At 51.0% G+C, this 10962-nt stretch overlaps 1 protein-coding gene across 1 annotated transcript; it reads left to right on the forward strand.

Moving 5' to 3' along the window:
* Nucleotides 1–3864: 3864 nt before the first annotated feature.
* Nucleotides 3865–10753, forward strand: slc35f6 (solute carrier family 35 member F6). Its single transcript, XM_084439521.1, has 6 exons — nucleotides 3865–4035; nucleotides 6361–6433; nucleotides 7585–7756; nucleotides 7925–8140; nucleotides 8943–9053; nucleotides 10228–10753. The coding sequence occupies exons 1-6, from the start codon at nucleotides 3959–3961 to the stop codon at nucleotides 10710–10712; spliced, it is 1134 nt and encodes a 377-aa protein (XP_084295647.1). The 5' UTR covers nucleotides 3865–3958; the 3' UTR covers nucleotides 10713–10753.
* Nucleotides 10754–10962: the final 209 nt, after the last annotated feature.

The following is a 10962-nucleotide window of genomic DNA, read 5'->3' on the forward strand; positions in this document are numbered from 1 at the left end:
TATACTGGGAGTATAACCAAGCCTTTATACTGGGAGTATAACCATGTCTTTATACTGGGAGTATAACCAGGCCTTTATACTGGGAGTATAACCAAGCCTTTATACTGGGAGTATAACCAAGCCTTTATACTGGGAGTATAACCAAGCCTTTATACTGGGAGTATAACCAAGCCTTTATACTGGGAGTATAACCAAGCCTTTATACTGGGAGTATAACCAGGCCTTTATACTGGGAGTATAACCAGGCCTTTGTACTGGGAGTATAACCAGGCCTTTATACTGGGAGTATAACCAGGCCTTTATACTGGGAGTATAACCAAGCCTTTATACTGGGAGTATAACCAAGCCTTTATACTGGGAGTATAACCAAGCCTTTATACTGGGAGTATAACCAGGCCTTTATACTGGGAGTATAACCAAGCCTTTATACTGGGAGTATAACCAAGCCTTTATACTGGGAGTATAACCAGGCCTTTATACTGGGAGTATAACCAGGCCTTTATACTGGGAGTATAACCAAGCCTTTATACTGGGAGTATAACCAGGCTTTATACTGGGAGTATAACCAAGCCTTTATACTGGGAGTATAACCAAGCTTTATACTGGGAGTATAACCAAGCCTTTATACTGGGAGTATAACCAGGCCTTTATACTGGGAGTATAACCAAGCCTTTATACTGGGAGTATAACCAGGCCTTTATACTGGGAGTATAACCAAGCCTTTATACTGGGAGTATAACCAAGCCTTTATACTGGGAGTATAACCAAGCCTTTATACTGGGAGTATAACCAAGCCTTTATACTGGGAGTATAACCAGGCCTTTATACTGGGAGTATAACCAGGGTTTTATACTGGGAGTATAACCAAGCCTTTATACTGGGAGTATAACCAAGCCTTTATACTGGGAGTATAACCAAGCCTTTATACTGGGAGTATAACCAGGGTTTTATACTGGGAGTATAGCCAAGCCTTTATACTGGGAGTATAACCAGGCCTTTATACTGGGAGTATAACCAGTCCTTTATACTGGGAGTATAACCAGGCCTTTATACTGGGAGTATAACCAAGCCTTTATACTGGGAGTATAACCAGGCCTTTATACTGGGAGTATAACCAGGCTTTATACTGGGAGTATAACCAAGCCTTTATACTGGGAGTATAACCAAGCCTTTACTCCCAAACAGACGTGTACTAAGTACTACTTCTAAGTAGAAGTACTACTTCTGCAGCAAAAACAGGACTAAAACATGCATAGCAATTAGTTTGATTAGGATGATTTGGAAAGCCATCAAACAAGTCTGGAAAGATGTAGCTTAGCAATAGGCTTGATTAAGCTGGAGTCACTGTTCCCTGAGTGCTGGCTGCTGGTTTGGTGTGATTAGCGTGTGGTGTGATGCATGCTGGGACTGCAGACATGAAGCAGCGTTATGCATTTTGCTACCGGTCAAAAGCACCACTGCCAAGTACACCTCTCAGCCCAGTATGCGGTCGGCCAGGGGCCTGGGAGTAACAGGGCAACCAGTCGCCCAAGGTAGCAGAGCGTAGCGGTCGGGAGGGGGTGTAGGGTTTGACCATGGCCTGGAGGTAGGAGGGGGCTGTTCCTTTCATTGCCCTGTAGGTTAGCGCCAGAGTTTTAAACTGGATGCAAGCCGCTACAGGGAGCCAGTGTAGAGAACGGAGGAGGGAAGTTGTGTGGGAGAACTTGGGGTGGTTGAACACCAGGCGAGCAGCAGCTTTCTGGACAAGTTCCAGAGGTTTAATGGCTGACGCCGGCGCCTCAAGGCGGGAGATGACAAGAGCCTGGATGAGCACCTGCGCTGTTTCATCAGTGAGGAAAGGGCCAATCCTCCGGATGTTGTAGAGAAGGAATCTGCTAGAGCGTGTGACGGATGTTATTATGTGCCGAGAATGACAGTTGGTCGCCCGGGGTGACGGGGTCACACCCAGATTCCTCACAGTCTGAGTTCGAGTCGCCAACTCTAGGATTATAATATGAATAAAGTAACTCATGTACAGTATGGATATAAATATGATGATTGTAACCCTTTGACCTGTCCTTGACAATCCCGATACAACACAGAGAGCAACACCCACACCAGCACATACAGTAACATTTGAACAGCTTCAGGTACACATTCATCTATACTGTGTGGCCATAACCTCACACATCATTACCTAGTGTAAGTATGCATAGCTGAATTCACGCATTGCGGCCATGAATAATTCACCACGTCCGTCCATTTGGATTATTCAGCAGGTATGTTGCCGGGTGAACAAGTTGAGTTCACAGCCGTAGCGAGCTCAACGACAAGTCCTGACCTCAGCTGGGTCTGCACATCCTGTCTCTGGCCTGTCCTGTCCATCCTGTGACACGGAACATTCTGTCCACTTTCCTCAGCCGTGACAATCCCCCCCCCCCCCCCCCCCCCCCAGGTCTGTGCCCAACACAGCGGAAGGAATCTGTCAATCACAATTTAGTCGGCATGCTCGTGGCTGTCTCATCTTTTTTTCATGGCTCTCACACAAACGTTGCAGCATCTCAAAGACTTGTTTTGTCTGAAGGAAAAGATTTGATTTTAGTGCTTGTTTTCCTGTACAGGAGCTATTTGACTGTTTCTGTAGTGAAGCCTACGTGTGTGTTTTCCTGATGTGTCCTGGAAATATCCTTCCTCATGCATCGTCTGTCACAGTCTGTTGGCTGTATTGTGTTAGCACTGAAAAAAGCTCCTCAATAATGTCATCTTCTCAAAGAATCCCAATTAAATCCTAAAACCTCCTGACTGCTTTGAGCTATCGTTCATTTTTAATGCTTTTGATGCTGCAAATTCCACAAAATGATTAACAACTTGGGGTGAATCTTCTTTTTCAAAAACAATAATCCCTCAACAGACTGTTTATTCATGTCCGGAAAAAAACGGAAACATTGTTTTGCTATTAACAGTGTGAGCAGATACAAGAGAAAGCCATTCTCACAGCGACAGCAGCTCGTCTCACGTGGCAGCGCTCTTGAGCAGACCTTGCTCTGTGGAGTGAGAGGGTGAGAGGGTGAGAGGGTGAGAGGGTGAGAGGGTGAGAGGGTGAGAGGGTGAGAGGGTGAGAGGGTGAGAGGGCTCGTCAGCAGCGCGGAGGAGAGACAAGTGGGCTCAGAGAGAGGGAGGAGGGAACGCAATAGAAGGTCCCTGTAACTCTCATTAGCTGTCCCTGGCATTTGCCTGAAACCGCCCTCCATCACAAGAGCCCTGTTATGACAGTGAGCAAAGTTCACGTGCAGGGAGGAGTCCACAGCAGGCAGCCAATCGCCTCTGACCCTCGGATGAGAGGAGCTCGCTGAGCTTGAGGCCCCAGTGTCCATGCCTGGATGTGGACGACCGTAACTCCAGTAATCTAATCTTAACTCAAACTCTTGCAGCTAGGCTCTCTTGCATGCATCTCTGTCACACCTAGGCTATATTATTTTTAGGATACCATGTAAGAGCATGTGCAGTAGGCACCCCAGCGGTTAAGAGCATCTGACCAAAAGGTCGCCGGTTCAAGACTGGGCCAGACCGCTTGACAACCATTGCCTATGTGTCATATAGACATGCTGCAGCTGTTGGTACTAACTAAGGGAACTACAGTGTATACTGTGGGTGTACAATGTATGTAACTGGGCTGAGCAGAGGCTGTGTCATAAAGAAATTGGTCCTTGACCTTCACACAAACTGCTCATCATCAGCCCAGCATGGCGTCTTCTTAGACCCGCGAGTCTTTACCGCCCCCTGCCGGTCACATGGGGAATCGCCTGCTATGACGACACACAGCGGAAAGAGTCAGCTGACATAGAAGGTCATGTGATTCAAATACTGTAAGAAGACGACCAACAACTGTAGAAAACACTTCGCAGGATCCATTAATATCCAGCTCTTGTAGTCGTAGCCCGCCAGTTATCCTACTCCGTTGGCGCAGTGCTCGTCCATCATGGCCTGGACGAAGTACCAGCTGTTTCTAGCTGGGCTGATGCTGACCACTGGCTCTATAAACACACTATCCGCAAAGTAAGTGACCTTATTGAGGCAGCCTGTCTTCATTGTGTTTACATATCAGTGTAGCAGCCTACTAGTTCATTGTTCATTAGAGATGTCTTGTTCATTGGTCAATGAAATCAGGTTAATGTAGTAAACCATTGAACTAGATCTGTTGTGTAGTAAGATGTTTACTATCTAGTCTATATAGGTCTATCTACAGTAGCTCAATGGTCATCAAGAGATTGCTTGTTCAATGAAATCTGGTTAATGTAGACTAGGCCTGAATGACTCGTTTATTGTTACTTGCTTATAACATGGCTTTATTAGCAGACATGTATTATTTAACATGTAAGTTGTCATATTTTTGACTGCAGAAAAAAAGAATCCAGTCACCCAAGGGCCTGACATTAAATGCATTTCATATTACCTTTCACACCACAATTAAAAAACAACAACATATGACTAGCTACATAGATAAGGTAAACATTACATTACTACACATTATGCACATTTACACATTTTAGGTATGTTTAAGGAAGGGAGTTTTTAGCCCAGTTTTGAACCATTCATCCTAATCTCTGACCAGGAGGAGGAGAGGGACTGAGGGAGCGAGGGATAGGGAGGAGGAGAGGGACTGAGGGAGCAGGGATAGGGAGGAGGAGAGGGACTGAGGGAGCAAGGGAGCAGGGATAGGGAGGAGGAGGGGGACTGAGGGAGCAGGGATAGGGAGCAGGAGAGGGACTGAGGGAGCGAGGGAGCAGGGATAGGGAGGAGGAGAGGGACTGAGGGAGCGAGGGAGCAGGGATAGGGAGGAGGAGAGGGACTGAGGGAGCGAGGGAGCAGGGATAGGGAGGAGGAGAGGGACTGAGGGAGCGAGGGAGCAGGGATAGGGAGGAGGAGAGGGACTGAGGGAGCGAGGGAGCAGGGATAGGGAGGAGGAGAGGGACTGAGGGAGCAGGGATAGGGAGCAGGAGAGGGACTGAGGGAGCGAGGGAGCAGGGATAGGAAGGAGGAGAGGGAGCGAGGGAGCAAGGGAGCAGGGATAGGGGTGAGGAGAGGGAGCGAGGGAGCAGGAATAGGGAGCAGGAGAGGGACTGAGGGAGCGAGGGAGCAGGGATAGGGAGGAGGAGAGGGACTGAGGGAGCAGGGATAGGGAGCAGGAGAGGGACTGAGGGAGCGAGGGAGCAGGGATAGGAAGGAGGAGAGGGAGCGAGGGAGCAAGGGAGCAGGGATAGGGGTGAGGAGAGGGACTGAGGGAGCAGGGATAGGGAGGAGGAGAGGGAGCGAGGGAGCGAGGGAGCAGGGATAGGAAGGAGGAGAGGGAGCGAGGGAGCAAGGGAGCAGGGATAGGGGTGAGGGGAGGGAGCGAGGGAGCAGGAATAGGGAGCAGGAGACGCTGTCGGCAGCGCTGTTAGTCAGGAAGTTGGGCTGTAGTCACACCTCTCCTGTTGTGTTTAAGTTTTAGTGCAGCTCATACATGTTATAACATGGGCTCTCAATCAGGCCTTCTATATCCAACTCCTAAGAAGCATGAAGCGTAGCTAAAGTCTCAAATATTTGTGATGGTGAAATTGTTCTTGTTGTGTCAGCAGTCTGCTGCCTCAGCAAATACTCAGTGGATTCTAGGCTTTTCTTCCCTATATTACTGGCCAGAGGTTCCGTTTGACTGCTCTTTTGCGTGTCGAGTTTGAGATGACGTGGAGTTGCACTTCTGCTGTCTGCTCTTGCTCTAAGTCACGTGTCAGGTCAGCGGAACGAAACAGGCGACACCTTTTTGACGTCAAGCAACACTTATCAGTTAAATGATATCTTGTTGAAACAGGCTTTGTATCGTTCCTCAGTAGAATGAGACAGTGTAGCGGACGGGGAGGTGAGGTTTCACTCCGTCTGCCAGTCATGTGAAACCAGACCTTCCACCGCGCTTCACTGAGGATGAAGGCCTCACAGATCTGCTTCATACTGGGATATATTTCATTTACAGACACACTAGTCATCCTCATCCACACCGTTCCTTCTCAAGTCTCTTATCTCTGCACGTGACCCTATAACTCCCTATAAGAAGCTTGATGTGATTTATCAACCAATAACTGTCGAGCATTACGTAGTCCTGAAGTGGAAGCCACAGCTGGGACACTTTGAGTGAAAAAAAGCTTTGTCATCCCTTTTTGAGCCTCTGTCTAGTCATCAGTAAAGACTCTCACATGTTAGTCATGCGTCCTCTCATTATCTGATCTGAAGTCAGCTGGGAGTCATGTGGGGTAAATAAGCCACTCATTAACTTCTCTGTGAAGGGAGAGCAGTATTGTGAATGTGTTGAACGTTTGACCCCCCCCCCCCCCCCCTGTCTTCTCATAGATGGGCTGACATGTTCTCTGCAAAGGGTTGCCATGACTCCCCTGAACACTCCTTCTCCCACCCGTTCGTCCAGGTACCGTTCCTCTCTTCAACAGTGACCATTTTAAATGACTTCATTTTATACTGTTTGTCACTTTAAATGGCTTCATTTTAAACTGTTTGTCACATTAAATGACTTCATTTTGTACTGTTTGTCACTTTAAATGGCTTCATTTTATACTGTTTGTCACTTTAAATGGCTTCATTTTATACAGTGTGGCATTTTAGATGTCTTGATGAACACCTGTCTGTCTGCCCCTCTCTCTCTCTCTCTCCCCCCAGGCGGTAGGGATGTTCCTGGGAGAGCTCACCTGTCTGTCTGTCTGCCTCTCTCTCTCTCCCCCCAGGCGGTAGGGATGTTCCTGGGGGAGCTCACCTGTCTGTCTGCCCCTCCCTCTCTCTCCCCCCAGGCGGTAGGGATGTTCCTGGGAGAGCTCACCTGTCTGTCTGCCCCCCCCCCCCCCAGGCGGTAGGGATGTTCCTGGGAGAGCTCACCTGTCTGTCTGCCCCTCTCTCTCTCTCCCCCCAGGCGGTAGGGATGTTCCTGGGAGAGCTCACCTGTCTGTCTGCCCCTCTCTCTCTCTCCCCCCAGGCGGTAGGGATGTTCCTGGGAGAGCTCACCTGTCTGTCTGCCCCTCTCTCTCTCTCCCCCCAGGCGGTAGGGATGTTCCTGGGAGAGCTCACCTGTCTGTCTGCCCCTCTCTCTCTCTCCCCCCAGGCGGTAGGGATGTTCCTGGGAGAGCTCACCTGTCTGTCTGCCCCTCTCTCTCTCTCTCTCCCCCCAGGCGGTAGGGATGTTCCTGGGAGAGCTCACCTGTCTGTCTGCCTCTCTCTCTCTCTCTCTCTCTCTCTCTCTCTCTCCCCCCAGGCGGTAGGGATGTTCCTGGGAGAGCTCACCTGTCTGTCTGCCCCTCTCTCTCTCTCCCTCTCTCTCTCTCTCTCCCCCCAGGCGGTAGGGATGTTCCTGGGAGAGCTCACCTGTCTGTCTGCCCCTCTCTCTCTCTCCCCCCAGGCGGTAGGGATGTTCCTGGGAGAGCTCACCTGTCTGTCTGCCCCTCTCTCTCTCCCCCCAGGCGGTAGGGATGTTCCTGGGAGAGCTCACCTGTCTCTCTCTCTCCCCCCAGGCGGTAGGGATGTTCCTGGGAGAGCTCACCTGTCTGTCTGCCCCTCTCTCTCTCCCCCCAGGCGGTAGGGATGTTCCTGGGAGAGCTCAGCTGTCTGGCGGTCTTCTACCTCCTGCTGTGCCATGACAGACGGAGCCCGGAGCCCAAGATGAACCCCGGCCAGAGCTTCAACCCCCTCCTCTTCCTCCCCCCCGCCCTCTGCGACATGACCGCCACGTCCATCATGTATGTCGGTAGGTGACCACAGAACTCTTCATCCTGTCTTCGGCCGTGGTGGTCAGTGACCTGGTGAAGTATCACCCGTCGGTCCCCCCGTGACATCACGTACCAGAAGTCTAGATTGCATGATTACTGTGACCTTCACATGCCCTCTGACCCCTGAATCTGCCTGCGACCCCCAGCCCTGAACATGACGAGCGCCTCGAGCTTCCAGATGCTGCGCGGGGCCGTGATCGTCTTCACGGGGCTGCTGTCCGTGGCGTTCCTGGGGCGCCGCCTGGTGGCCAGCCAGTGGATCGGCATCCTCATCACCATCCTGGGCCTGGTGGTGGTCGGGCTCGCCGACTTCGTCACCGGGAACAAGGACGCCACCCACAAGCTCAGCGACGTCATCACGGGTACGTTAGAACAGGAGAGTGATGTCATCACGGGTACGTTAGAACAGGAGAGTGATGTCATCACGGGTACGTTAGAACAGGAGAGTGATGTCATCACGGGTACGTTAGAACAGGAGAGTGATGTCATCACGGGTACGTTAGAACAGGAGAGTGATGTCATCACGGGTACGTTAGAACAGGAGAGTGATGTCATCACGGGTACGTTAGAACAGGAGAGTGATGTCATCACGGGTACGTTAGAACAGGAGAGTGATGTCATCACGGGTACGTTAGAACAGGAGAGTGATGTCATCACGGGTTCGTTAGAGGAGAGGAAAAGGTCGTGGTGCTGGTGGGTTCAGATGGATCCAAAAGAAAACAAGTGTAGAATTTCCACAAGGTGCCGTTCATCTGGACTCAGGCTGCAGGAGCTGGACTTGGGACTTACTGGAGACTTGGGACTTACTGGAGACTTGGGACTTACTGGAGACTTGGGACTTACTGGAGACTTGCCCATCATTGCTTGGGACTGGACTTGACTTTGGACCAGCGTGAGACTTGGTCCCCCCTCTGTAAGGCACTCTTGGGTGTTAGGATAAGCTAGGAGGATGGCCAGACAGACATGATGACTCAAGTTGGTAAAACTTTCCCTTAAATGTATCTGAATTAGTAGCCTATGCTACATAGCAGAACCTGTACAGTAGTAACGCCATTGAGGTTTCATCAGCCGTTTATCTTCAGGGTGTTATGAATATGAACAAGGTGTGGGCCGTAGCTAGACATGGAAAAACCCATAAAGCCTATCTCTTTCTTTGACCTTCAGGTGACCTTCTGATCATCATGGCTCAGATCATCGCTGCTGTGCAGATGGTCCTGGAGGAGAAGTTTGTTTCCAGGCACGACGTCCACCCTCTGCGGGCGGTGGGCACGGAAGGTACCGTACAGCAGGAAACAGGGACGCTCATATAGAGAGCGGTTATCCAAAGTGCTTTACAATGGCCTCTCATTCACCCATTCACACACCAATGACGGTAGCTGCCATGCAAGGTGCTAACCTATCATGCGTGGTGCTAGCCTATCATGCAAGGTGCTAGCCTATCATGCGTGGTGCTAGCCTATCATGCAAGGTGCTAACCTATCATGCGTGGTGCTAGCCTATCATGCAAGGTGCTAGCCTATCATGCAAGGTGCTAGCCTATCATGCAAGGTGCTAGCCTATCATGCAAGGTGCTAGCCTATCATGCAAGGTGCTAGCCTATCATGCAAGGTGCTAACCTATCATGCGTGGTGCTAGCCTATCATGCAAGGTGCTAGCCTATCATGCAAGGTGCTAGCCTATCATGCAAGGTGCTAGCCTATCATGCATGGTGCTAGCCTATCATGCATGGTGCTAGCCTATCATGGACGGTGCTAGCCTATCATGGACGGTGCTAGCCTATCATGCATGGTGCTAGCCTATCATGGACGGTGCTAGCCTATCATGGACGGTGCTAGCCTATCATGCATGGTGCTAGCCTATCATGCACAGTGCTAGCCTGTCATGCAAGGTGCTAGCCTGCTCATTGGGAGCAATCTGGGGTTCAGTGTCTTGCTCAAGGACACTTCGACGCGCTGCCGGGAGGAGCTGGAATCGAACCTTCTGATTCCCAGGCGGCTACTCAACCTCCTGAGCTGCTGCAGTAAAAACGTCTGATCCTGAACTGGGTTAATGAGACGTCATGCGTAGGGATGAAGGAATGGTGTTTGTACGGTCGTGAGCAACGCTTAGATTCCTCCAGGCTTAGGAAACGAGGAATAAGTGAGGCTCTGGGGGCCTCTTAGCCAGCTTGAGGTTTTATTCACTGAGAGAGAGAAGCAAGTATGAGTCACAGAGAGAGAAGCAAGTATGAGTCACAGAGAGAGAAGCTAGTATGAGTCACAGAGAGAGAAGCAAGTATGAGTCACAGAGAGAGAAGCAAGTATGAGTCACAGAGAGAGAAGCAAGTATGAGTCCATTTGTCATTGGAGGATTGTGAATGGATGGATTCAGTGCAACGCGGTTGTGTACTTCACTTCGGTTGTGTACTTCGGTTGTGTACTTCACTTCGGCTGTGTACTTCCCCCCGCAGGCTTCTTTGGCTTCTTCATCCTCTCGCTGCTCCTCATCCCCATGTACTTCATCCCTGTGGCGGGCTTCAGCGAAAACCCTCGCCAGGTCCTGGAGGACGCGCTGGACGCCTTCTGCCAGGTGGGACACCGCCCGCTCATCGTCCTGGCGTTGCTGGGCAACACCGTCAGCATCGCCTTCTTCAACTTCGCCGGCCTCAGCGTCACCAAGGAGATGAGCGCCACCACGCGCATGGTGCTGGACAGCCTGCGCACCGTGGTCATCTGGGCGGTCAGCCTGGCGCTGGGCTGGGAGCCCTTCCACGGCCTGCAGATCCTGGGCTTCATCATCCTGCTGGTGGGCGCGGCGCTCTACAACGGCCTCCACCGCCCCCTGCTGGCCAGGATACCCTGCTGCGCCGGGATGTTCCCGGAGGACGAGGGCGCCCCGGTGGAGAGGGAGAGACTGTTGAACGATGGACACGCCCAGGCCGACGAGGAGAGATAACCTGGACAGACCGACCTGGACGAGGAGAGATAACCCTGGAGAGACCGACCTAAGCAAGACCCCTCACTGTGTGTGTGTGTGCGTACGTGAGCGCGTGTGTGTGTGCGTGCGTGTCCTGGAGGTGACACATTTCTCGGATGATTGCCATTGATAATCTCACTTTAACTCATGTTGTCTCCCTGTTCAGATTGTTAGTGACGTGCGTGTCACCTGCAGTCCTGTTTGGGTCTTTGGGAGATTATTTATTCTA

The sequence above is a fragment of the Borostomias antarcticus genome (assembly GCF_949987555.1).
Source record: "Borostomias antarcticus genome assembly, chromosome: 6".
NCBI classification, from domain to species: domain Eukaryota; kingdom Metazoa; phylum Chordata; class Actinopteri; order Stomiiformes; family Stomiidae; genus Borostomias; species Borostomias antarcticus.

What these genes read in the sequence shown, in the direction of transcription:
- slc35f6 (XM_084439521.1), top strand. Translation starts at nt 3,959, where the DNA reads ATGGCCTGGACGAAGTACCAGCTGTTTCTAGCTGGGCTGATGCTGACC. An exon ending in ATAAACACACTATCCGCAAA is followed by an intron (nt 4,036 to 6,360) that starts GTAAGTGACCTT and finishes GTCTTCTCATAG; the next exon opens with ATGGGCTGACATGTTCTCTG. An exon ending in GCGGGCGGTGGGCACGGAAG is followed by an intron (nt 9,054 to 10,227) that starts GTACCGTACAGC and finishes TTCCCCCCGCAG; the next exon opens with GCTTCTTTGGCTTCTTCATC.